Source organism: Clinocottus analis, unplaced genomic scaffold, assembly GCF_023055335.1.
Source record: "Clinocottus analis isolate CAN_PGR_092001 unplaced genomic scaffold, fCliAna1.0.p SCAF_14, whole genome shotgun sequence".
Classification (NCBI taxonomy): domain Eukaryota; kingdom Metazoa; phylum Chordata; class Actinopteri; order Perciformes; family Cottidae; genus Clinocottus; species Clinocottus analis.
In genome coordinates, this window is record NW_027175865.1 from 9300519 (window position 1) to 9328115 (window position 27597).

General features: G+C 41.8%; 1 protein-coding gene across 17 annotated transcripts in view; it reads left to right on the forward strand.

Annotated features, from left to right (window-relative positions):
* Positions 1-1101: 1101 nt before the first annotated feature.
* Positions 1102-27597, forward strand: part of clasp2 (cytoplasmic linker associated protein 2) — a 51804-nt gene continuing 25308 nt past the window's right edge. For 12 of the 17 annotated variants that reach the window (XM_068575245.1, XM_068575246.1, XM_068575247.1 and 9 more), the window contains exons 1-8: positions 1103-2007; positions 7220-7298; positions 10261-10364; positions 11050-11141; positions 13514-13589; positions 14316-14413; positions 18130-18200; positions 27095-27235. In XM_068575245.1, the coding sequence (XP_068431346.1) occupies positions 1810-2007; positions 7220-7298; positions 10261-10364; positions 11050-11141; positions 13514-13589; positions 14316-14413; positions 18130-18200; positions 27095-27235 (859 nt within the window). In that variant the 5' untranslated portion in view covers positions 1103-1809. Of the gene's footprint in view, positions 2008-7219; positions 7299-10260; positions 10365-11049; positions 11142-13513; positions 13590-14315; positions 14414-18129; positions 18201-25780; positions 26016-27094; positions 27236-27597 lie in introns of those variants that run through there. The other 5 variants (XM_068575255.1, XM_068575256.1, XM_068575258.1 and 2 more) reach the window with 2 other exon arrangements.

The following is a 27597-nucleotide window of genomic DNA, read 5'->3' on the forward strand; positions in this document are numbered from 1 at the left end:
AAGAATGTGAGAAAAAAGCACCTCAACTTTTTTGACAATCAAATTATTTATGTATTTGACAGTTCATTTAGTGATTTTTGTGCAATTGGCAATTTTCTGATAGAATATAAAGAAATCCACTTGCTTTTTAATAAAGCAGCACATGGGCTAAAACATGAAATTATTTAGAAATGGCATTTAACATAGATCTGCTTTAATCTATTAGATTGATCAATGAAGAATAATCATGTATCTAATTCTACAAAACACATGTCACAACAGGAATACAGTGACTGAAAAGCCCTAGAACCAACAGTTATTCAGTATCTACAGACACTCCCTCGGGCTTCAACAGGATCTCAACAGTATCTGTCTTGCCATGCAGATTAACACGTGTATTGGGCATGCAATACTACTACTCAAAGCACTGAAAATACAAAAAAACTGAAGCAGCTCACATTTTCGTGCTGAACAAGAGACTGGCAAGTGCTGTGTAGTGCCAACTGCTCAAAGACTGGGAAGACTGGCAAAACAATGGATAGAACTGAAAAAATGAGAGCAGTAAAAAGATGAAGAAAGACTCAGATGGATACATGGCTGATGTGACTGGCTGTGATACTAATGCCCTCTCTTTGACAGCTGTTCTAACAGTTTTATGTTTAAGAAAATAAAGAAATTATGAGAAAAATAAACAAATGAATAAATAAAGTGACTAATAGTAAATGTGCTTTGTCTCTCCTGAGTAATATTTTGTGTCCTAACATCTAAAGAGTAATTTATAGTAAACTGCGGCAAACTGAAAACAGGCCACATCGCAGTTAAACCGCGAGATGTCACCCAAGAGCCGCGGAGGCGGCAGACACGCCCACATAGCGAGTGCGGTCTGTTTCATTTATGACTCCTTTACAGAAAACATAGCTACTTTATGTTGCCAGAAGGGATGAAACAAATAGTTCATGTTTGCACTTACTTAGCTAGTGTATCTATGTCCTTATTTAGGCGCAAGTGAGGGCCACAGCACGTCTGGTAATTTGTGATTTTCCATCAGGCATTCTGCTGGCGAGCTGTGCGGCGCCCGAGGACCCATCGGCCCGATCTGGTGAATTGCAGTCACCGGCAGCGCGCAAGCTTTCAGCGCCTCTTAACGGGTTTAGTGGCGGCCGCGATTATTACTGGATTAAAGTGAAACCAGTTACCGCGGGACTGGAGCTGAACCCTCTTTGTGGACAACTGGTGCAACTTTAACGGCCGATGAACCGACGGCTGAAAGCCCAGCAGACTTTTTCGTCCCGTGGTCATGGAATAGAAAGGCGAAGTGGAGCCAGGCGCGAGGCCTGAGGGAAACTAACGTGAGCTAGCTAGCTGACGGGAGCAGTTCATCCTTGTTTGGGTCGCTGTGCTAACTCGCTAGCTGCCGTTTGTGTTAGCATAACAATTAGCCAAGCGGGATTGCTGGCTTGTTTTGATGTTGATACGTTGAAGGAAGCCTCTCCGGGCCACCCGAGTCACACGTTTGCGGAACTTTCTCGCAGTTTTAATTCAACCTTATGAGCTAACGTTGTATAATAAGGAAGCGAGCAAGCTAAGTCTTTGTCGTACAAAGTGGAGTTTTTTTTTTATTTTATCAGAGGGAGATTCCAGCGCTAACGTATTTTTCTATGAGGGATTGCATATTGATGATCAAACATCAGTCAGACACAGTCCAGTCTCTTGACCCCTCATCGGAACTTCATTTAAAACCGCTTTTGGTCAACAACACAGCGTCTCACTGACCACCGTCTCCTGTCTCCGGCCGGCTTCAGTGGCAGGCCACACGGCACTGCGTGCCCAATGGAGGATCATGACAACATGGACTATTTTTACCAGCAGGTAGTGCAGAAAGATGTTACACGTAGGTTGCAGGTCGGCCAGGATCTCGTTCTCTTCATCAATGACCCGGACCGCTCCCCGGACGTGGAGCAGGACAAACCTCGCCTCGATAAAACAATTGACGAGCTGACGGGATGGGTGAACTCCAGTAATTTCAAGGTGAGAGATCATCCTCGTCGGAGGTTATCACAGTGTCACTGCTGCAGTCACCCTCTCAGGCTGCTCATGAATTATTTTCCACCACTTTACCCGTTGAGGGGAGTAATGGGAATTATGTGATACTTGCCAAGAGTTTGGTTTTAATGCGATGAACTTGAGCAGAGAAATGGCTTTTCAAACGAGCTGTCATCACCTAAGTGGTCTAAAGAGGACTATAGGATTTCCCTGACCCAACTGGTAAACCCTTTTCTTATGTGACTAAGCCAATGCAGAATATACACATTTAAATTAGCGGTTTTATGTACAGCACATCTTCTTACCAAACCAAGAAAGAGCTTAAGGTTGTGTGTTTCTTGTAGTGTTTTCCTGGATCACACTAAGCAGACATTTAAATGGCATCCCAGTGATGGAGTAGGACTTTAGCAGGGCATTCCTCTGGGTTGTTATTTTATATAGTTAAATTGGCTGAGACTTAATTTGTCTGTGTTGAGGAGGACCCATTGTCAGGACTGTGGTTTACTGTAGCACTGGATGGGATGGGGGAGGGGTTAGCAGACTCGTTGTACCCTATGCCTTCTCCATCCCTCGCTCTCTCCTTTTCTTTCTCGCGATCACATATACAGACACTCTTTTTTCCATTTCTTATTTTTCTCTCCGGCTTCATGCTTTGTGTGTGTACGTGGAGGCCTCATATCTCAGATATGTTGGAATGTGACATTTTTGCCAAGGTATCACCCCAGACCCAGACCGCAAAGCAAGGCGATCTGAAATGTTTTTCAAGGCGGGCTGAAATTTGAGGCCTGAGTTTTCGGAACTGATTGGACTTGTCTGCACTAATATGCAGGACTCAGTAAGACTGTACCAGTGTGGAAATTGTACATTCAGCATGGAGAACGCATCCTCTCTTAGTCTCTTCCTAGTGGTAGAACATGATAATTTGACTTTTTTGCCTATTTGTTTTCATAAAACTGTCATTAACTAAGATCAACTAATTTCCATTTACACAAAGAGGTAGATAAAGACATGCCAATACTGATATTTCAATTGACGACTGTCATTTCAAACACCAATTCAACTTTATTGAGCATTTGTTTTCTGTCATTAATAAACAAAGACCACCTATTAGGTTTAGCTTTCCACAATTTTCCTCAAAGCATCCTCCCTTTCCTTGATGCTCTGATTTCACACAGAGCCCCATCATAAAAAATGCAAGGTTCCAATAGTTTGTTTTTAAAGTAATTATATACGCTAACCGTAGAAATTCATAGAAACAGGGAAGCAGTTTGCTGTTAAGACTTCATTGATTGAATGATGAATGTGGTTACGTGATGCAGTTTTCCTACATCCTCTCAAATGACTGACCAGACTCCACATGTTTGATGTGAAAAAGTAAACCATCAGCACCTCTTAAATCTACCTCCAAGAATGTCACTTACAGCTGTAACAAGTTAACGTGTGCCTTTGTTCAGATTTGCTCCTTCATGTGGATGATACGTACAGTAACATGAGCTCATTGTCTGGCAGGGAAGAGCGGGTGAGTTGTGACCCCCCAAGGCCTCATTCGGCAGGCTTTTAGTGATGCTGAGTGGCTGCCTATCAGGCCAAAGGACGGAGAAGTTAGCTGTAAACAAGATGCTGAGTCAACACAGAGTGAGGGATGAATAGACATATGATGCAGTTGACAAATGATGGACAAAAAAGGGGGAATCCAGAACGGGAGGATAGATAGAGTGACGGTAGGTGAGTGGAAAACACAAGTCTGGACTCATAAATACATTAAATGTTCGGAAAAGGCAGCCATCGCACTAAAGTTCCTCTTCTAGGAATGAATAAAATACTGCCTTTCGTCTGTTCCATGCCTTCTTCATTGCCACATTTCACTTGTGTGTCCTTGTCTGGGTCTCTTTTTTCTTTTCTTATAATAAGTCATTTTCCTCTTCTTTCCTCGTTTAGTAGGTAGAACATTAGATTCCTCTTCTTCGCTTTGCTTTCGCATCATCCCAGAGATGAAAACAGAGGGCATTAATATTGCATGCTGCATTTATGGACAGCAGAGCCAGACGACTGTACTGATGGAGGTTTGATATTTCCAGGCTGCCCTGACCAGACACTCTGATTTTGGTTTAGATTCAAGCTTGAGTGTCAAATATGCTTCATTATTTTTGACATGCAAACCATTATACACTATTCATCACAATGCAAACTGTGGGATACAGTGCACAAACTCCACCGTGAGCAATTTATCGGTTAAATGTATCCAATACAGCATCAGTATATGGTTTTCCCTTTCTACATTTCTATAACCTGCTCTTCCTGTAGACTAAACTCTTCCTAAAGGTGCTTCACTGTAGAAACATTTTAGTGAAGAGAATTGCTTTATTACATTTTCGGGTGCTTTATTGTGAGCAGATAAGTGTTATCAGTGGTGAGGCAAAGAACTCCAAACTATGGAAGTTTGGTCAAATATCTAATCTCAAATACAGACAATAGTTATGATTTAACTTTCCCTTTCCATCATCCTCATTAATATTGTGCACCACCTGTAGTCATAATTGATAATATGACAAATGGAATCTTGCACCATACCAAACAAATGCATGTTTTGCCATCTCTGTGTATCACAAAATTCAGCGTTACAGCAGTTTGCCTCATGCTTACCAATTGCACAGAGATATGAGAGCCCAACATTTTTATTTTTAACACATAATGGATCAATTAAAGCTGCAGCTTTTCTGTTGATTGTGTTTGTTGTTATAATTCATAATTGTTTAATGTGTTAAATTTCATAAAAGTGACACATGACCATCACAGAGCCTGATATGGAACCTGGTATGACCTCAAATAACTTATTTTCCCCCAGAAACAATCAATTTACATGATCTAAAAGAGATAAAAGTAAAAAATTGAGAGTCTTGAGAACAATAAATGTTTGACTTTTTTTTGGCTCAATCTCTCAAAAGTTTCTGTCTGAACCACGGACTTTTAAGTCACTGAGGGCCCCTCTAAAATCCAGAGTAAACCGTGTATATGGTATGCGTATTAGCAGGCTAAGCCCCCACACGCAACAACCTTTAAGTCATCACAAAGAGCCATTCATGGGCTAAATATCTACAGGTTTCTTTCCTCCAGCAGAACTTAGTCACATTGATGTTTTCACGGTTGTAGTCTAAAGATGCAGCACTGTCCTTCTAGACATCGCTTTGTCCGCATCACTGATGGTTATTATTATTGAGATGATGGAATTTGTTCTTTTCCCTCCCTCTTCGTTCCACCCTCATCCCTGGTCAGACTTTTACCTGAAGGAGAAAATATCCTCCCATCCATTTTCTCCTGTCCAAGGTCGATAACAAGCCTATCTTCTAGCTCTCGTCCTCTATCTTGTCCTCTTCTTCTCTCTCCAAGTGAAAATGACTTACGGTTGTGGGCACCGAGCTTGTTGGGTTGGAGGGGGAAGGCCTCAGGGCTGCTTCCTTCCTGTACAGTTTCTTCTTTCTCCTGCTGTTTTTCCTCCCTCCCTCCCCCTAATTTAGGTCAGTATGAAGGAGTCATCATAGTGACCTAGAGCTCATGTTTCTTCTCAAGGTGATTTTCATTTTCTGTGGTAATGCTTGGCCGTCGTCCCTGTACTTTTCCTCATCTCCCCAATCCTCCCCCTTTTTGTTTATGTGGTTACCTGGCTGTGCTCTTCCTTTTACCAAAAAAGGGAAAAAACTGTAGTCTGACTCCACGCAAGGCAGAGGAGTGTGGAGAATAATGTTTTAATGGATTCTCTGTTTGGACTGCTCAGTTTTACCGCAGCACTGCCAAAACAAGCATTCCAAGAGCACAGCACAGTGTGGGTTGTGATCCTAATCAGAAACACAGTGGAAAACTCAACTTTACCACTTGTCAAAAATCCAGTCTACGGTCCCCTTGCGAGTCATATCACAAGACAGATGTGCGAAATGACAGTGATGATTGACAATAGAGAAGACTTCAGTGTACCGATGTCGACATCTGGAAGGCATTTGACTTTTTAACAAATTTCTAAGAGAATGCCATTATTTGCTGTAATGTAGATGATATGAGGAGGGCACAACGCGGTTACATAATGAAAAAGTGCCACAGCTGTTCACACACAGTAACCTTTGCTACAGTAACTTAAATAGGACATTAGCATCTGCAATGTCTACTTCAGAGAGTCCACTGATTAGGTTTTCTGCACGTAAGGGTCTTCTTTACCAGTGGAAGGAGCTGGTTCGGGTATCACTTACTGATGACGTCGTGACAAGTGAATGTATTTTGGGACAGAGTGGGGATTCAAGGATGATGTCCAGAGGTTAAAACGTTTGTATTGAATTTCTGTTAATTCTATTCAACTCAACAGGTAGATGAAAACATCCCAGCAGCTCAGTGTAAATATTGTACACTGCACATTGCTGCTCATTCAGTCTGCAACCCCATGTCAATAATTTGTCACTATAGCTACTAGAAGCACAATCGATGGAAAACCTCTTAAACCTGCAGAGGGAGTGAAGTGGTAGAAAACAATATACGATTGACTTCATTGTCTGCCTCAGTGGATCTTTGTCTTTGGGTTCTCGGTGTAGAGCAAAGGTAAAAGCAACACACATTACACAGCACACCAATAAAACACTTAACACAATAGTGCAAATGGCTGAATCGTGGAAAATATAAAATAACTCCAACTTGGTCGTCTGGCTTTCAGAATAAAAGTAGAATTATTTTAACTTTACATTCTGCTGTTTTCTACCCAGATTTCCACTAGTATCTTTTATCATTTGTTTATTTTTTTCTCTATGACTCAAGTAGCTCGGTAGTTCAGTTCCTCTTTTACTAAAACTGTCATTTGAGGTTACCAGTCACTGGGGAGTACGGTATTTTTGTCACACAACAAGGCACATCCAGATATCTAGATTTGGGGATTCAATCGGTTTATAAATCGGTTGGCAGACTGACTGGTTTGAATCTTCCTTGAACATGACAAAATTACCCATCACAGCTTTTACTTTTTGCTGAGTCAGGAATCCGCAAAGAAGGTTGGACTTAAAATGTCTTTAAAAAAAACTCTGCAATGATTTAATCCTCAGCTCCTGTGTCTTCCTGTCAACCCTGCGACTCTGTAAGCAGACAGTGACACTCCAACGTTTTCATGAAAAGTACAAGTAGCTGCTATGAAATAACACCTACTGTTTTTCACCCTGTTTCTTAGGTTGCTTTGGTGGGGATAGACATCTGCGGAGCGTTTGTGGACCGTCTGGGAGAGCGTTTCAGAGGATACCTGGGCACAGGTGAGATATCTAATTTATCCCCATCCTGAAGATTCTTTAGGTTACGCTCTGTTTACAGTGAAACTCATTAATTTAGTGTTATGTTGTTCTAAAAGTAAGCTTGGACACAAAGAACTTTGTTATTCCTTGATTAAAAGGATGTCTTCGTTCTTTTTATGAAACTCAAATGTTAATGTCTTCTGCTTCATCCTTCCCTGATCTTAAGCATTGAGTGCTAATAAATATCAGAAATCGTTACTATTTCCCAAATTGTACAAAAATACACCAGTCAATGAAGTATTATGGTTTGTTGTATTAATGACTCTTCAACATTTTCATCTTCCATTTTGTTACTCACTTCCACTTTGTGGTTCCTCTGAGACGAATCGGCAGCACCACTCTAAAGCCGGGCCCCACCCCCTCGCTACGATACATCCTTTAGTCTCTATATTTAGGATCTGAATTGTCCTTCATGCTGCAGCTCGGTTTATTAGAACCCAAAACCACACCTCACATTTATATGACCTCATGCACTGAATCTTGTATCAGATTTCATGGTGTGTGTGTGTGTGTGTGTGTGTGTGTGTGTGTGTGTGTGTGTGTGTGTGTGTGTGTGTGTGTGTGTGTGTGTGTGTGTGTGTGTGTGTGTGTGTGTGTGTGAGAGAGAGAGAGAGAAAGTGAGAGATGTCAGTGCCAACCCTTGTGTGTGCGCCCACTAAAGGTGTCACCAGCTGTCGCTGTCAGCCAGACAGGCTCTTGTCACCAACAAACACACTCAATCCTGCAGCTCTGGGATGACTAGACCTGTCACAGTGCAAAGTCTGCTACCACATACGCCTACACAAATACACATACTGTACACACTGTAAGTCGCTTATGGTCTAGGAGTGTGTGTTTGTTGATGATAAAAACAGTTCTCTGAGCCACCGCTGGCTCTAGAATCTCGCTCCCTCCATCTGATTTAATTTCCATCGCTCCTTTCCTGTCCACTCTCTCTCTCTCACACACACACACACACACGCACACACACACACACACAGGAAGAAGATGAGATCATTGCGCCTGACCGGTTGTATTGATCTACAGGACTGACTCGAGGCTGCTGCCATTATACCGTTTGTGTGTGCACGTTAATACGGTGCTGTTGGTTTTCAAAGAAAAGTCCAGCTGTAAAGTGGAAGTCAAACTAGCAGATCACATAAGTCTGTACTTGAACTTGATAATACTTTTATTGTTTGCAATGTGACAGATCAAATAAAGTGCCGTGATTGGCCCAACAGCTGTGTGCCAGTTCGATCCTCCTTTTGTGTTTGTGCGTGTGTGTGTGTGTGTGTGTGTGTGTGTGTGTGTGTGTTTGTGTGTGTGTGTGTGTGTGTGTGTGTGTGTGTGTGTGTGTGTGTGTGTGTGTGTGTGTGTGTGTGTGTGTGTGTGTGTGTGTGTGTGTGTGTGTGTGTGTGTGTGTGTTATGTTTACTACAGTAGACGACGTTGGGGGCAACAATGTCACCCTGTCATTTTTTCTGTTTGAGGTTATTGTCCTTGTTGCCAAGGCAACCAGCTGTTATGGTAACATTATGTATGTGTGTGCACACACACATACACAGCACAAGAAAAGGGCCGATGACATCACTCCCCATGCTGTAGTCTCAGACAAGGAGTGTGGGTAGGAGTGCGTTTCTCTGCGCTCAGGCCACTCTCTGTCTATTTGTTTTTATCTCATCATGTGAATATCAAAGGGAGGTTTTAAGTTTTATGTAACTCAGAAACTTTTACGTTTTCCATTTGATGGTCAACCAGGGAAAGAATGACCAGATTTTGTCGGGGTTATGTTTTTGGACAAACCCTTTAAACCAGAGTACAGTCTGTTGGGACTTTTTGAGTTAAAGGACACGGCTGGCAACAAATCTTATGAAAAGACCAAAACTGCTAGTTCACGTCAGTACTTTCTGACTCCCCTATCATGCCCACAGCACTCATTCAGAAGCCCATTAGTTCTTCCTGAGCAAATAGAACCAATGTAATAATATCACAAATGTATTTTATTCATTAAATTAATCAAATATTTCTAAAAGCAGGACCGCGTATGTGGGATTTCCTTAAAAGAAACTTCAGTGCTCACATTCATTTTCACTGAGAAACATGTGCAACTTCTTGGATCATTGATGCATTTTAATAGTTTTTGGAAGCATAATGCACATACGAATAAGCTATGTCGGGCTTTGAATAATAAGAACATTTGTTATAGGAACAAATTATTGTCAAATTTTGTCTTTTCGTGGGATATGTTGAACATAATACATCTTCATATCACCAGACTCTCTAAATGATCCCTCCACTGATCATTATTTATTCATTTTGTCACCCACAAATGATGTTTAGTCAAATAACTGTTCATCTAATATTAAATCTGAAAATACACTTAAAGCTGAGGGCCCTCCTGCTAATGCTGTTCCACATTTCACAGAGGATTAGAGTAACCATCTGAAACATTTGAGTAGTGGCCAAAATGCTTATAGTTTACTTGAATGCTGTCATTTAAAGGCCCTCGTTCTTTTTCTGTACAGTGTGCGTCACTGCATTACATAGGCTCTACTGGAGCAGTTGTGTGTTTAATAAAGTGAAACTGACACGAGAGCCTTTGATGATCTTGACATTATTTTAGTCACGGTCCATTTCTTGTCCTCTCTCCAATCAACTCATCAGAGCCGTTGTGTCGATGGTGGTATTGTGAAAGCTTCTACATTGTTGTATCTTTCTCTCTCACACGATACACATATATCTTTGTATAGTTATGTGTTTTAAAAGCCCTCCACTTGGGGCAGTCTTTCTTGTCTTTGGTCTTTAAATCCAGGAATGCTTAATGTCATGTGTTGCTTCATTTGTCCTGTACTTGATATAAAAAAAATTGCACATTAAACTGCATTTTTCGTACATTGACTGTCCTCTCTGTCTCTCTCTCCCGCCATCTTATTTCCTCTCTGTAGTTCTGCCAGCTTTGGTGGACAGGCTGGGCGATGGGAAGGACCAGGTCAGGGACAACAGCCAAGCTGTCATCCTCCGCTGTATGGAGCAGACGGCCTCGCCCATGGTTAGCCACACAAACATACACATGAAGATGTCAGCCTCAGGACCCGACAAACCCTCTTGTAATATGGGTCAGATGGTTAGATGAATTGTGAAAGATACCTGCATATCAGCCAAATTATTATTTTGAGTGATTCTTTTCAAGCACCACATGTAACATGACCAACATCAAAACTAAGGGACAGTTTTTGTCAAATAAAGATCCTTTTAATGTCGAGCTTTAAAATACTTTCAGGTCTGCTGTTGCATTTCAAGTTCAGGCAGTGTTTGTAGATGATATGTTTCTATGTGAAAATAGTGTTGTATTGTGTGAAGCTGTTAGAATATCCAGTACATACAAATAAACTGAAGTAGGTAGCAACCCTCAGATTAACTGTAGTTATTCCATCTAAAATAACAGCAGACAAATCACAGCCACCCCCATATCAAAAAAATAGTCTGGACAGCTGAGGGATGTATTAGTTGGGCTCCCTCTCCTGGGTAGAAAAGGAAGTACACAGGCTACATCTCCACTCTACTTTAAATGATTTACACACACGCACATCTCCACAGATTGTAACCTCATGTGCACTCCATAATCTGCTCAAACCCCTGATGAGTCGCTTGGCGATACCTTCTCCTGCTCGTTTCAACTTACACTGTCTCTCTCCCCCCCCCATCCCTCCTGTTTTTCTCTCTCCTGCATCCAGTATGTTTGGGAAAGGCTACTTCCTGGTTTTAAACACAAGAACTTCCGCAGTCGAGAAGGGATCTGCCTCTGTCTCAGTGCCACGCTCACCACGTGAGTAGCTTCCCCTTCTTCATCTGTGTCACTTTCCGGGTTAAATGTGAAAGAATACTTTGTAAATTATAATGTGTCGGCGTATTTTCTTTCTATTTGTGGGCAGAGGGTCATATTTTAGTCCAGAGAATAAGACTTTCCCTGGACAAAGAAATTATTAGTTGACTAGTACTCATAATTGCCTAATCGATAAGTTGATCCTGTTGACGGATCCAGAAAAATTTTCCAGAAGTAATTGCATGCAAGCACCACTTTTACCATAGATGTGCTCATAGGTTTCTTGGAAATAAGCATGAAAAAAGCATTTAAAATGACTTGTCAATAAAAGAGATCTTAGTTGACAAAGACCAAACTGACAGATTAGTCTTATTTTATTGTATTTACTTTAAACCAATTCATTGATTTATTTCTAACGAAGATTCTGCATCTTAATCCGATACTGACGCCATGAGTCTTTGGTATGAGTTAATCCCCGATCTGCACAAAGAGGGGTTGATCAATCTTTTTTCCATGTGTTTTTATTACTTCTTTCTATGAGCATGCCCATTTAGTTGGCTTAAAAACACACACAGTTTCTGTCTCCAGGGTTAATCTTCTTAACTGTTTGCCAGTATAGACATGGCCTGTGTGCTGTGAATGGCACCACTGTTGTCATGTGACTTTAAAATACTTTAAAACATAGTCGGCTCATTTCTGCTTTCAGAGAGGCTTAAAAATCCGTTCTTAATTCTCTCGGATAGGAAATCTCACATGGTGTCATGCTCAGAAGTCAAGCCTGATGGAGGACTTGCTTGTCAATGTTTAGTTTGTATCAGACTGTATCTTCCTACTGTGTTCCAAAGTAAATATGCCGGTTCGTTTAGAGATGGCAGGTCAAAGGGCACACATCTGGAGAAAGAAAAGAAAAGGAGACCTATGGATATTGGCTTGCTGGATAAACTACACTAGGGGTTGAATTCATAATGAATTGCAGCCCATTACAGCACAAACACTGCCATGATGCTTTGGCTGGCTACAATCAATGTTGCCATAATCACTGGAAAGTCTCGGTGTGACAGCACTTAGAAATGCACCCCAGACAATTACCACAAACTCTCTAGAGACGCCAATACTTTCACTGCGTGTCGCTATTGGCACTGATCTTTGTGAACCTGACTGTTTTGCAATGAGCCTCATTTGCATAGAAAGAGGTCAATTTTGCACTAAATAACATAATAGCAGAGGAGCACTGAGTTTGTTGGTCAGTGCAGTAGGAGTGCTTTCCGATTACATATTTTCTTTTGGTCTATTTTGTGCAGGTCTAGCAGCCACGCAATCCTACATTTTCTCACTGTTTATTATTTCCTCTCAATGTCACAAAATGCACTGCTTTTTTCACATATGAATGAAATAGTTTGTTCTTTTTTCCTCAAAATAGTTGTTAGAGGATTTCCGCTCTTGTAGAATAACGCAGAGTCAGAGATTGTAGAGATACAGCTGTCATGGTAAATTTGCATTTGCAAGCTCATTAAACAATCACACTTATATTCATGTCAACATAAGACTGAACAGGTGCTTGCTTGCTTCTTCTTGTTTGACAGCATCTTGACAGCAGTTCAGAAATATTCAGGTTGCATTTTAATGTATTTTCCACCCTCATGTCACCACACGCAGATGCTAAATGTAGCATCTCTTTGCTAATGGAAAATGACACTACGTTAACTGCAAAGCTGCTACCTGCTTGTAAAGCACAGTTATCCATTGCATAATAAGTAAAACATGGCACAGAAATCTTACGTTTCTGGTTTTTACACATTTATACAGTTATATAACTCCAGATATCACAGTGTGTGACAGCACAACGGAGTGAAACATTACAGAGGGACATGGTAAAAACACAATGAATAGGCCATCTTCATTAACACTTAATATTAAATATAATTTACATAAAAGGGAAGTAAAGATGTGCACTGCAAATACAGATGTGCTGTATGATAAACTGATTTCCACCGTTGTCACTTGTGTACGATGTTGAAAAAGGATGTAACCATGTGAAACTTAGTTTTAATATTCTGATTGCAATATTGGTGGGGACGGTGTATTGCCTTCTTACGTTTGATTTTTCATGTTGCAGTGAGTATAGCTTTCTTGACTACCTTTTAAATAAATACAAATATTATGAATTAAGTACAATTTATGTAGTCGTTTGTGCCAAATATGTTCAGCATATCCTGGGGTTCATAAACCCTACTCACAATGTACACCAGACTTTCTAAAAATTCCCAATCTACATCCTGAGTATATAAGCATTTTCCACATCACTGAAAAATGTATTTAAATGATGGTCAAGTTCATCCTAATAATTTCCATGTCTTTTTGTGGCTCTCTTTCAGGTACGGAGCCCAGCCATTGAGCCTCAGTAAGCTAGTTCCTCATCTCTGCTCTCTGACTGGAGACCAGAACCCACAGGTAAGAGTCACAGCTTTAGCAATATGAGACATGATCGACATGCCTATGTATCGGCTTCCATTGCAGTTTCTGTGTTTGTTAAAGTGGGCAGAGGACCTGTGTTTCGTCCTTGTATCAGTCTGTAGTTGAGCCTGTGGTTTAACTCTCAGCATCAAGAGTGTGTTGGCAGGCATGAAGGCAGCTCTGTGATTATTACTGTTATTAGAGAGGAGATGGGCTCCGAAGACTCTCCCCTCCAGCTCCACTGCTGAATCATGAGCCCCAACACTCAACCATTAACCCACACGGCAGTACCAGCTGAATGTGTGTGAGAGAGGGATAGAGAGAGATTGGTTTTAAGCATCCTGTGGAGTTGCACCCCAAAGCTGAAATCTGCTCCTATCGTCTACCCAATGATTATCTACCCACATAGTGTCCCGACCAATCAAAATCCTCAACAGGCCCGCCCACCCTCAGTGGCAGAGAATCCCTTTACAGGCATCCCACTACCAAATCACAACAGTACCCATGACGTAACTAACAAATCAGTGGTCTCCTATTAGGGGGATGAGTTTGGCCCTGAAGGGGTTGGTTCTCAATGCATTTCCAGTTGCAGGGGTGGGCAATCTGTGTAGAATTATTAAAGTAAATTTACCATAATTGTAACAAAGATACCATTTTGTGCGTGTGTGTGTGTGTGTGTGTGGTCACAGGACTTTTAAATTGATTAATGTCTGCTGTCTGTAGGTACGCGAGGCCTCCATAGCGACATTGGTGGATGTTTATCGTCACGTTGGAGAGAGGGTCCGAGCCGACCTGGGGAAGAGAGGTCTGTCAGCTGCTCGGTGAGTTATTTTCTATGTGGTAGTTATTTAAAAGCTCTCTCTTTGTGAGCATTGTTTATATTTGTGTGTGTGTGTGTGTGCGTGTGTGCGTGTGTGCGTGTGTGTGTGTGTGTGTGTGTGTGTGTGTGTGTGCGTGCGTGTGTGTGTGTGTGTGTGTGCGTGTGTGCGCGCGTGCGTGTTCCTGTTCTGCACAGCAGAGGATGAGTTGTGTGGGGGGCCTGTGGGTCCCGTGGCCTTGGCACTCCGTTTGTCCCAGGCCACACCATGCACCACTCTGCCCTTCACACACACAGAGAGGCACTTTCATCCAGAGCACAATGCTGACTGACTGGGGGAGGAGAGTGGGAGGGGAAAGATGGGGTACAAAGGCGTTGGGGGGAGTAACAGAGTTGTGGAAAAATTGGAGAAAGTGTGTGTGTGTGTTTATGTCATCTAAAGAGGTCCATTGAGTGGTCTCGTTCTCTTTGGTCGTCCTGGTTACATGTGCTGGCTTGAGGGTTATTCTAAGCACACACTGACCCCCCCCCCCCCCCCCCACACACACACACACACACACACACACACACACAAACCCCCCACCCCAGTGTTGTGTGCTGACTGCTCAGTATGAGTCTTGCGTCTGTGAATGCTAGCCATGTGTCATGTGTTGAACACATTAAGCCTGTTTGTCTCTGGTTTAAACACGCTGTCTGTGTATGTGGGATTCATACAGACTGCGTGTGTCTGACAGATACAGAGACTTATGTCTCTGTATCTGTCTCTGCAGCTACAGAAGCTTGTTCCTCTGGAAATGTAATGTGGATAAAGGCATCTTTATACCTATGTTTATCTTTTGGCATTAATTGTTGTGATAAATACAAATATCTGTTTTGTTACTGTATTCACTATTAATATTGTAGCACTGGTGTGCTTGTGTCGGCTAGGTTCTTGCTAAACAGATCATATATATAAACTCTGTAGAGCTAGCGTTTGATTATGGAGAGAAAGGGAGTTTAGTGTTGAGAGTAAGAGGTGGAAAGTTAGAGATGGTATTTGAGGAATACCAGGCTAAAAGTGAGGAGATGACTAGAGGACTGTCTTTTATCATATCCCTGAACATAAGATTACCTGCATCAAATACTTGACATGTCTGGATTACTGTTCAATCATTTTTCAAGGGACAATTTAGATGATATTCGCCCCTTTAATTTGAAAAAGAGCTTGAAATCATATCCAGGTCCAGTGTTAAATCACACACACACACACACACACACACAAAATGTGTTTGTATGAAAAGTTACATTCCTCAACAAATTGGGGCAGCTGTGGCTCATAGGTAGAGTGTCACGGTTCGATCCCTGGTCTCCCCATAGTTCGCATGTCGGATGACATGCGAATGACATCCCTTCAGTAGCGTTCACGTCTCTTGTTTAATGTGGATTCCTAGTAAGAGTTGTACCTTTTTTGAATTGTCATTTGTTATACATATATACACACACACACAAGCAAACTTTTGTTTATGAGTTTTTAAATTGGCTGATTTAGGTTTAAGGGACATCTTTAAATAAAATCAGTGTGTGTCAGGTTGTTAAGTCTCCTGAATTTTACAGCCTTGTAATAAAGGTTAAATATGTAGTTTAAAAACTGTGTCAGTTGAATAAAATGCTATTACCCCCAAAATAGGTTTGTCCCTTAAGAGGTCCCAGACTGTTCAAAATAGGATTGGAAATTAGTTTAATTTCATCATTCAGGTCAGTTAATCTGGTTAGTGTTAAGTACAACACACTACACTGTGTACGTTAGCTAGTGTCGGATGAAATCATTCATCCTACAGTGAACCTGACCCGGGTTAAACCTGCTTTGGCAGTCAGTCCGATTTTGTCAGCGAGAATCATCTAACCCGGCTGTTAAACCCAGCTCGCCCTCTCCTGCATTGAAATCGGGTCAGACTACTTGGATTTATTTCTTTGTGTGTGTTTCTGTTACAGATTATTGTATTGATCAGTATTGTTGTTGAAGTTTAAACATCATTTATATTACTAAAACTAACTAACTTTATAGAAGTATTTCTCTAACTTACTGTAGATGTATTTCTAAAGTCTCGCAGTGATTTGTCTGGAAGTACTGTTCGAGACTTGAGTCCCTGTTAACAGTAAAATGAAGTTAACCTGTAACAACTGTCAACATCCTATAGTTTGGCCAAATCCTGCTTGAATGAGCATTCGGTACACCTGCTTCATGCACACATGTTGAGGTGACCCCCTTTTCAACGACAGTGGATCCACCCCAGGACGAGGGCTCAGCGTAAACGGGGCAGCAGTGCAAACTGTCGATCGCATCCTGGAATTAAGAAATGGGAGATGAGAGTAAGAAAAGGAATAAAAGGAAGGAAGTGAATATAGGCGAGTGGGGTGAGAAGGAGAGACATAGAGGGGGGAGGAGCAGCAGCTTTGCTTTCTGTCTGCCGCTAGCTGTACAGCCCCTCCCCCTCTGACAAGGGTATGTGTGTGTGCGTGTCTGGGAATGGGAGGGAGGTTATGTAAAGGGTAACTGAATCTCTTTGCTGCCTGTCACACAAACTGGCTCATTTATCTCTCTCACACACACACACTCATGCAATGGCCCTACTGAGATTTAACTCTTTGTCCAGTGTGGAGATTTCTGTGCGTGTGCGTGTGCGTGTGCTCAGCATACAATACGTATGTGCGACAGTAGGTGGTGCTTTCATCGTATGCCCATAGCATGCTTTGGTCTTTTGCTGTTTCTCTCTCTCTCTCTTTCTCTCTCTCACGCCCTCCCTCCTTTCTCCCTCCCTCCCTCTCGAAGTCACTGCACCATGTTGGACCGGAGTGTGTCACTAGCATGGGAGCTAAGGCAACGCTGCGCAGCAACCTATTAATCAGTCCACTGGGAAATACTGAGGCAAACGAGTGTAGACGACTTGAGGCTGAGCTGTTTCTGAACTGAATAGGCAAATTAGTATGCTAATGAGAGGAACGGAGCCACGTGAAAGCGCTGCACGGCGGAGCAGCCCATTGCAACGCTGATCGTCGCTTACCAGGAGCTGCTTAGCTGTCTTGTAGTTGTGGGCCAGCACCCAGATACCTAGAGACAGAAAGAGAGACAGACAACGGTGTGTATGACTCGTTTTCTTGTGTGTTCACATCCATGGCTATCCTTTTGGCAAGGAGATATAAGGACACGTTACAGGACGTAGGTCATTGTGTTATTGTTATACCATTCATGCGTAACCAATGTGTATCAACAACGCTCAGTGTGCATGTGATGTTTGAGGCTATTTTTGTTGCGAAAAGGTTTTTTTTTTTGCTGGACTTATTGGGATGGATCTTTGTATTTTCAACATGCAAGACAGTCTTACTTGCACATCACATGGATTGACTGATGCAGATTCTGTCCGTTTTTGTGCATTTGGTGCCAGAAGGACTCTAGTCGTCTGTTGCTGCAGCTTCATGCGTGTGACTGGCGTGATAGGTGACACACCCACCTGACAACAGGCAGACAGACTGAAGTGTCTACATGTTGCTGCTGATGATTCCACTTGTGACACACAACTGTGTCACAAGTGTGTGTGTGTGTGTTCGCACATTTTCTTTGTCAATAAAGATGACTGCAGATATCTTCCTAATTCAGTCTCATGTTGATGCATGCAATTATATGTATTTCATTTGTCTGCTGCTGTGTATGATTTGCTCTAACACTTCTTCTTCTCTCTCCAGGTTACAGGCGTTATTCGCTCGTTTTGATGAAGCCTTGAATTCGGGCAACATGGCTCTCAGCCCGAGTCACGGTCAGTGCCATCTCATTTATTTTGCCACAGTTGTATCGGTATTGGGTGTGTATTTGAAAAGTGTTTTGGTGGGCGCTTGAGTGTGTCTATATCCGCATATCCGCATGTGCTCTGCTAGTTGTGCCAGTTTGTTGCCATGAGCTCCTGTAAGAGGTCCTAACAGGATTAATGCTTTAATCTGCCTGTCTTTGAGTGTGATTCGGGGTGTACTGAGCCAGACCTGACCTGGAGGGTACTGTTTGGCTGTCCAGCAGTAGATCGTATGTGTGTGGGTCTCTTGGTGCCTTAACCAGCATTGTTGTATAACCATTGAAAGTTTTCGTGGTATTGATGTAGTCTCTTACAGCAATATTTCACTTTGGTATTTCCACCCTGGATCAGTAGCCCTTTTTTGATTTACTGACACCTTTATGTATTGGAATTGTGATTTTCACACTTAATGATTAAGTGTATGTGTGAAAAGTGTTCACTGAAATATAATCCACAAAGTCGTCTGTTTTGTTTGCTGGCAAGAGAAGCTGTTGGCTCCTCTTGTTCTGTTTCCACCAACAAATGTATTGTTTGATAAGGATCTACCAATACAACACCATAACTTGTATAGAAATAATTCCAATTGCAGTTAATAAACAGATTATACATTTGAAAATAGTGGTATCGGACCGGTTTGGTATGAGTAGATACCCAGAGTTCAGATACCTGAAATTGCTATCAGGAGAAGAAAAGTTGAGTATTTGTTTTCTGCGGGGTCAATACGGTTTGTTGTTGTCGATGTCATTAACTATGACAGGGCAGCCTAAAGATATCTAACAACAGTTGGAGCCTGGTCGGCTGTTGCACTCTGTTTACTTGGAGGGACAGACGTGGAGCTCAGGGTGTGTGGTTGCCTTGATGCGATCTCTGGTGGCAGCAGAAGGATGGAGGGAGTGTTACTTTTAACTCCCACCTCCCAAGGGTTTAGAGCGAGGGTTTGTTTTTACTCAGTGTTCAAGCCTTCTCTCGTTCGTGTGTGTGTGTGTGTGTGTGTGTGTGTGTGTGTGTGTGTGTGTGTGTGTGTGTGTGTGTGTGTGTGTGTGCGTGCGTGCGTGCGCGCGCGCAAAATTAGTGCATGTTTTGTGTGTGTGTTTTAATTTCAACTGTAACAAACATACAAGTAAAATGGTATTTTGACACATTTTGGATTTAACAAATATTGCAACTCCTGCTTTTTAAAAATGGGAGAAGATCATATTGCAATATGAATACTATTTTGATAATTATGCAGCCATAAATCATTTAAAATAAGAGGATAAATATAATAGGAGTAAACAAGTTAACTGGTGTAGATGGTCAATGAAACATGTCGTGATGCTTGAGAGTCTGCATCCTTCATACCTGAGACACTGACAACTGCTTCTCTGCCTAGAAAGAAACAACCTAAACCACTGCATCTTTTAGGTAAATCCTTTAAAAACTCTTTAAGTAATCTGATTGATGTGTTTATGGCATATCTAAAATCCCTGGGTGCGTGAACTTGGCTGCATGCCTGATGGCGTTGGCGACCACCTCCAGTGGACTTGAGCTTCTCTCTTTCGTAGTTCTTAGCTACTGCAGCGTGTCACGCCGAACTTGTCGAGTCACACAGCTGTTAATTGTTGTTGCAGACCATGCCAATGAAAATAAATACCAAAATTGGTGATGGATGCCCATCACAATCTTCTAAAGCCCAAAGTTTCCACTTCACTTGTTTTGACTGATCGACAGTTCAAAATGAAAGACGGCACATTTTAGAGCTCAAATGATTAGTCGATAAGTTTATCAACAGAAAAGTCATCTGCAACTATTTTTGATAATTAAATGATCCTTTGACAGAAAATGAATCTGCACTTTTACTTAAACGACAAACAGTTTTAGCTTTTAAGTTTGTGTACTTCATATAAATACTTACCATTATACCATCATATAAACTTTGTTGTATAAATAATGGTGGAGTCTGTTTCCCCAACCTGTTCCTGCCCTCGACTTACGTTTGGCACATAACAAATAGTGCAAATCAGAGTCTCACAGTCAACTCTGTTGTCCCAGAAAATCTACCAAAGAGTGTAACTGAAGGTGAGCATGAGCTGGTGTTTTCTTGTAAACAACAGCTCAGAATATTCTCACATCATGCACTTAAACACACACTCACAAATGCGTTAGTATGCTGTAAAAGTGTGAAAGGCATGAGAGGAGGGGGGAGGAAGGGATGGAGGAAGGGAGGGCAAAGGATCGAGGGAGGAAGCTGACAGAGATCTCTTGCAGTAGGCGAGTCACAGCGCTGTGCCTACCACTGCCTCACCCTGATTCATCATGACAGAGACAGAGAGAGATTGAACAAATGAGAGAAAAGGAGATAGAGAAGGAAACAGACAGAAGGAGTGGAGCGAAATCTGACAAAGGCAACCGCAAATTTCGTGTGCGTGCGTTTGTGTCTGTCAATAGCCATAAAGCTGCCCAAACTCATCGAATGCTCAGACTTGATATACATTTTTCTTGTTTAATACACATTATGTCTATTTGGTTTTGTAAGGTTTAGAAATGGCAGAAAACCTTCCTGTTTCCAACTGTAAGTCAGTGGCCTGGCGATTAAGATGAGGTACATTATTGCTCTCTCTCTTTATCTCGACTCCTGCCTTGAAGAGTGGGTTTCCCCACATTAGACCAAAATATCTATCCAAGTGTGACATCACAACAATGCATTTGTTGAGATGGGTGTTAAATTTAGATGGAACATGATTCATTTTGTGTCTCTTCTCTCTGGCTGTTTTGAAAACAACTCCTCCAAGACTTTCACATTGTTCTGCTTCATGTCATCAAGGATGACAGTACCGTTACACGCAAACCAAATAATGTCATTTTTGCACTTGCTTTCAAGTAATAGTTACTTTGTTAGTTTTCATTTTTGTATAGGGTTAGGGTTAGGGTAAGAAAATTTAGCCCATCCTTAAACGGCAGAAAAATCATCATAATGTTTAAATATATGTATACATATATATATATTAAAAATACAACATTTTAAGTATGTTATGCATGCACTCAATATAAAGTTTATTATTATAAGGGGACATTTTTTTCTCTTCTCCAGACGTTACACAGGTACTCAACAAGCTTGAATCTGTGTGAAGAGCATGGTACGTTTTTTGGGCCCATTTTCAACATTGAAACACTAGATGTCATGTGAACACTAGACAAAATAACTGACGTGAGACACAAAACCAAACCAAAATGGAACTGAACAGTTACCTTATCAAACTGTTGACAACTAAATATATTAACTTAATATGATATGTGTATTTACATGGAGGAGTGAAGCTTGTTCCCTGTGGTTGAGTGTAAGAAGGTAAAGAAGCATGTCAGGGCCGTTGGCACCTTACTCAATGTTAGTGTGTGTGTGTGCGTGCGTGTGCGCACAAGCACACACACACACACACACACACACACACACACACACACACACACAAGCCCAGATATATTTGGTGCCTTGCAAACTGACCATCGCTAGCAGCTTTCATTACTTGCATAGCTCAGTGTTGACAAGGACTGACGCACACAAACACAGTTGCTCTCTCTTTCGCAGACACGCTCATTCTGCTTCAGTGCGTCTCGGCTCTGGAAAGGAAAGCGTGACCCCGTTTCCAGGCTAGGCTGGTTGCCATGGCAAAGCTTTCCTCTGAATATTATGGTTTATCCCTCCTTCCAACTTGAAATTTGGGGCTCAAAGTGTGTGTTCGTGTGTAGTTGTGTGTGTGTAGTTGTGTGTGTGTGTGTGTGTGTGTGTGTGTGTGTGTGTGTGTGAGAAACAACTGGGTTGTTGAATGTCAAACATCCTTTCAAAGCAGAACTCGGTGCCATTTAAAGACTAAATAAAACATGTATCCTATAAGATTCCTGTTTGAATACTTTGCTTTTAGTAATCAAGTATTCGGCTTACACTGTTCATTTTGGGGCTTTTTTCCTACTTTTCTCCCTCGATACTTTGCCTCGCAGTAACTGCTGCCAGCTGGCTTCCTGAGGCAAAGATTTTCTCTCAACGAAAAACTTACTCTGCTCGAAGCTTAATGACAACAAGGCACATCAGCAAAATTGTGTAATCTATTCAGCTGAAGCTGCGTTTCAAACAGCTGAGCGGTATTTTAAAACGGTCAATAAGAGGCAGTACATATCAAACGAAGCTGTCATTTTCATTACTTTAAATTCAATGAATAAATAAATGTACAAATGTCAGTTAGATGGTCATATGAGAAATAAAGGAAAATATTGGTTCACATGTGATCACTATAATAGTTTCCACTCTTGCACTTCTTCGTCCGACATGTCGTAACATTTAGTGGGACATGGTGAGTTTCATATTTTAGTTTTCTGTTGACATGCATACCTCCTCTAGTTTACTTTGGAGCCGTTGCAGTCATGATCTTTTGTAACCGCTCTTGCAGAGCTACTTCACTTGCAGTAGTCCTCATCTCTCTCTGTCATCCGGTGAGTGGGACACTGCACACTGTCACATGGTTCTTAGTGGGAATATGTGACACTGCCAGTTCCCCTGTAGATTACAGCAGATCAGCACTAGCACAGGCTCTCTGTGGAGTAAATCTAATTCCTGAGAAGATACTGTTATGCTCTTGGTCGCATGTTAACATTTTCTACTCATCAATTCTGCTGCAACGCTCCAGCGAATGAGATGCATCGGTGAATCTCAAGTTAAGCTTTACTTAGAATAATATTAAAGTTTATATGAACAGAAGCACCATGTTTTTGCTCAAGTGGTTGATTTTAGTTTTGCACATTACCTTGTGACCTTCAACTAACTTATCAGGACATGCGGTGTTGCCTGAGTGATAGGCTTCTTCTACTCAAGATCGTTAGTATCAGGTCAACAAAAGTTGCTTCTAAATTATTATTATCATCACTGTCATTATTAAGCAAGCAAGTTTAACAGTTTTAGGTATGCAGTATTTCTGGTGTTGGTACTTTCTCGGCTTTACCTTGATTTCAGTGTAGTCGATCAGTTTTTATATATAAATGATACATCTATATTCAGGATTCAGAGCAATAAAGTATCAGAAGATAACTATTTGATATGTAGAGGGAAGTACCTGAGCAGAATGAGGTTGTCCTCTCTATTTGTCCTAATCTGCACTTCTCTTTGCTATGTGGACATAAACTGACAGGCCACGCCTTCTTTTAGTGCATGTTTCTGCACGTGAACGTGACCCACTAGCTCGGTCATGACCACTTTTCTGCATTTTTTGTTTATATAATCTATAGAGCATCCTAAAATACAATGTTAATCTCAGGAAGGACTCATTACTGTTGATTTGGGGAAGATGTGAGGTGACTTTTGTATTCTTGGGACACACAAAGACTCTTATTTATTCCCGTCTATGCAGTGGGATGCTGTCTCCCTCTGTGTGTTTTGAGGTTGTTGTTATTTTTGGAACAATTGAAGCATAGAAATAATTTGGTCAGAACAAACACAATGCTGCCACCAAGTGGTAACAGCAGATTAATATTTTGTGCGTTTGTATTTACAGATCTGTTATTTCATTGTATTTTTTTTGTTTGTCATCCTTTTTCCTTTCACCCGTTTCTCTTTAAAGAGGAACCGAGAAACAGGACAATACATTAGTTTCTCTTCCCCATCTACATGCAGATCATATCTGTTGTTTTTTTGAGAAGAACACAAATTGGGGATCGGCATCCTGATTGCATGTTTGCTCTTGGAAACGCCTTCTAATTTCACCACTTGATCATTTCTGGACAGCTATCAGATCTGTGTATTAAAGCTTCGGCTTCTTTTTTTTGATTCGTTTAAAATGGAGAGAGGAGGAATCTCAGCCCATAGTTTCCATGGCAACGCTGACTGGTACGTGATGGAGTGTGTGTATGTATGTATGTATGTTGTATGTTTGTGTGTGTATATATATATATATATATATATATATATATATATATATATATATATATATATATAGATAGATAGATAGATAGATAGATAGATAGATAGATAGATAGATAGATAGATAGATAGATAGATAGATAGATAGATATGTTTGTGTGTGTATATGGACTTGTTTGCATTTTGGGACATTATTTGACAATGTGGTGTATCCTTGGGGACACTATGGTGCTGGTTCCTCCCCAATAAACCAGATTCCTAATTTAATAAACGAACAGAGTCAGTTAATAAACAGCCAATCCAACTGTTCATCAAACTAAACTGGATGTTCGTGTGCAAGTGATTTTTTTCCTCCGTTTGCTGCTCTATCCATATGAGAAGCTGGTCTGCACGGGTCTCCATGGCAACAGCATGTGTGTCGTCTGCTCTCCATCCCTCCCTCCCTCCGTCCCTCACCCTCCTCTCTCTCCCTCTCTCTCTCTCTCTCTCCAGTGTCTTTGCTCTGCCCTTCACCCGGTGGCATTTGCTCCCGTGGGGTCTGGCTACAGACAAAAGAAGGAGATGCTGATCCTGCTCAGTGACGCTCATCAGTGCTCAGAGCGTGATGCGTGACCCAGTGTTGCTCACGGACCCGTGGGTTTTGTTAGAAAGCACTTTAATTCACTAAACCGGTGTCTGATACTGTGAATTCATTCAGTTCTATTAGTGCTGTTGTACTCGGATGTACTTGTACACATCACAGTATTTTCTTCATCATGTTTTGGGGATGTAAGAACCAGCCTCACAATGTTTTCTGTTATGCAGACGAGGCTCTTATAGTCCTCTGGACCCTTGAACTTTGACCCTGATGCTGAACCATAGCAGTTGTTTAGAAGCTGATTGGAGGACCAAACATTATTGAAATGGGATTTTACTGCGTGTGTGTGTGTGTGTGTGTGGTTTCTCTGCTGCTGCATGTGGAGGCCCTCACATTTAACCTGGAAATTGGTTCTTGAACCTCACAACATCATTTTAATCAAGTGTTGTGGACAACAATCAAAACAACCAAATGTCAGTGACTTCACACTGACGGACTATTTTGTGTGTGTGTGGGAGGGTCAAGGCCTCAGATGGAGGGGTGTGGTCTCTTCCCCTCCCCTCTCCTCCCCCCACACTCTCTCCACACAACCTCCTTTTGATCATTGCTCCGTCATCCTTTGTTCTGTTGCGTATGATAAGAGGGAGGCAGTGCATGAATCTCATCTCGGGTAAATGTGGCAACATAAAAACTGTGTTAAGATGTTGTTAATAAGTGTACTTGTGTGTGAGGGAGAGAGAGGGTGTGAAGAACCTGGAGAGTGTGTTGTCAATGGTAATGAGTTTAGGTTTGCTGGTCTGGCAGAGACACAGAGAAGCCCTGTTAATATTCCTGAGGTGTGTGTGTGTGTGTGTGTGTGTGTGTGTGTGTGTGTGTGTGTGTGTGTGTGTGTGTGTGTGTGTGTGTGTGTGTGTGTGTGTGTGTGTGTGTGTGTGTGTGTGTGTGTGTGTGTGTGTGTGTGTGTGTGTGTGTTCCTTCACTCCCATTACACACACTCATGGTCCTGCCTCCGCACTGGCTGCAACACTATGATGTCATCTTTTGTCTCATTGGCTGTGAGGCTGCTGAAGGAAGGAGAGCGAGAGAGGGAGGGAGGGATGGATGGAAGGTAGAGAGTGAGAGAAAATGCCGGCACTTGTGTGGGGGTTTTTGGTCAGTGGTATGATGCGTGTGTGTGTGTGTGTGTGTACACAGCTTTAGCCTAATCATGAAGTGTGTGTGAGGTGTGTGTATGTGTCTTTGGGTACGGCTCGGAGAAGAGGGGGGACCCCGATACCACGCCCTCCCAGGAGCATGAGGCGACTTATCTGCCAGCGGATCTGTGACTGTGAGTGCTGTGATGGACTTGTGTGTGTGTGCGTGTGTGTGTGTATGTGTGGTAAATATTGTTAAACGGCAACAGATGTGTGTGCAGCTTCTTTACATTTCTGCTTAACATTTACTGAGCTTGACAAAAAAAAGGCTCCGCAATCTCACATACACACACGCATGCCTGTCAATTGAGTTTGCACGTCGACTGTGTGCGTTTGTCCGTGTGCGCGTGGGTAAGTTTGATGTACGATTCAAGGTGTAGGGTGGTGGCTTTGGCGCATTTCATAACCGGCTGGTTGTCAGAGCGACCACAGCGCAATTGCATTCCTATGCCAACAGTTTCATCTCCACAGTCGACTTGTGTGTGTGTGTGTGTGTGTGTGTGTGTGTGTGTCCTCACATCTTTTGCTGGTAGATAAACATTCAAAATGATCCATTGTTGTTGCAAGCGTGTCTCAAGTTTCAATGCTAGCTTTCTAGCTAGTATTTTCTCTGATTGCATGCAGATTGAGGGTTTTAGGCTGCAGAGTTTTGCAAGTCACTGGTTGCTTTGGTGGACATCTTGATCATGGTCTGTGTTCCTGGGCTCTCAGAAGTGATCATATATATCTGTGTGGGTTTGTCTTTCTCCTTTTACCAGATAAGTTTGTAATTAGAATTGATTCAGTGATTCCTGACAAAGCACTTTATAGCGCTCAGTGTCTTCAAATGGCCACCAGCTTTTATGCTCAACATAAAAATGGAAATAAAATCCAAGTTGCTTTAAAATATTTTAGAAGGACCTGAGGGTTTGAATAATCCATGTATTTTCATTTAATATTTCAGAAACCAGATTTCAACATACTAATTGTCAAGAATAGAAGTCAATATTATTGTAGAAGACAATCTTTAGGTATAATTATGTTCTGATGGGTAATAATGACTCTCATGCCAGCACTATAAACCTTGTTCCTCTGTGTTTCGACTAGTTATGGCCTGTGCATGACGATAAAAATCAGTAACGGATTTGACTCGATAACAATGTTTTCCAGGACCATACTTTTCCTTTCCTGCAGGACGGATGGTAACACTCTTCTCTCTGTCCTCTCCTTCCAGACCGTAGTTTTGAAGATGATGACAGTGTGGATGGGAATCGTTCTTCCTCAGCCCAGGCTGCCTTCAAGGTCCCAAAAGTTCCCAAGAAGCCTGCAGAGTCCTCAGCTGCACGCAGGCCCAGCGCTACCGGTGGCAAGCTTGGTATTTAACTTCCTCTACATTTACACACAAACAATTAATACAGACTCTGTTTCTGAAATGAGACAGTGAAAAAGTGGGGTTGATGTAATTTATTCATGATGAGTAGACTTATGGCTCCTAATGGCTTCAAGCAAATGGAAATCATCTGTATAATTAAAATTGGCACAATTTAATTTCATTCATGTGGAAGTCTCCATAACCAGTTTCCAGTGTGCATCACATGTCTATAAATTGACAACAGGTCCAAGGCTGTAAAGCATCATTAAGAATGTACCAGTATCCACCTTTTATGAGGATATGAGGGGAAATGATTTTCTTATGTACACGCAGGAAGGTTCTCTAACTGTTTTGGTGGTGACCGC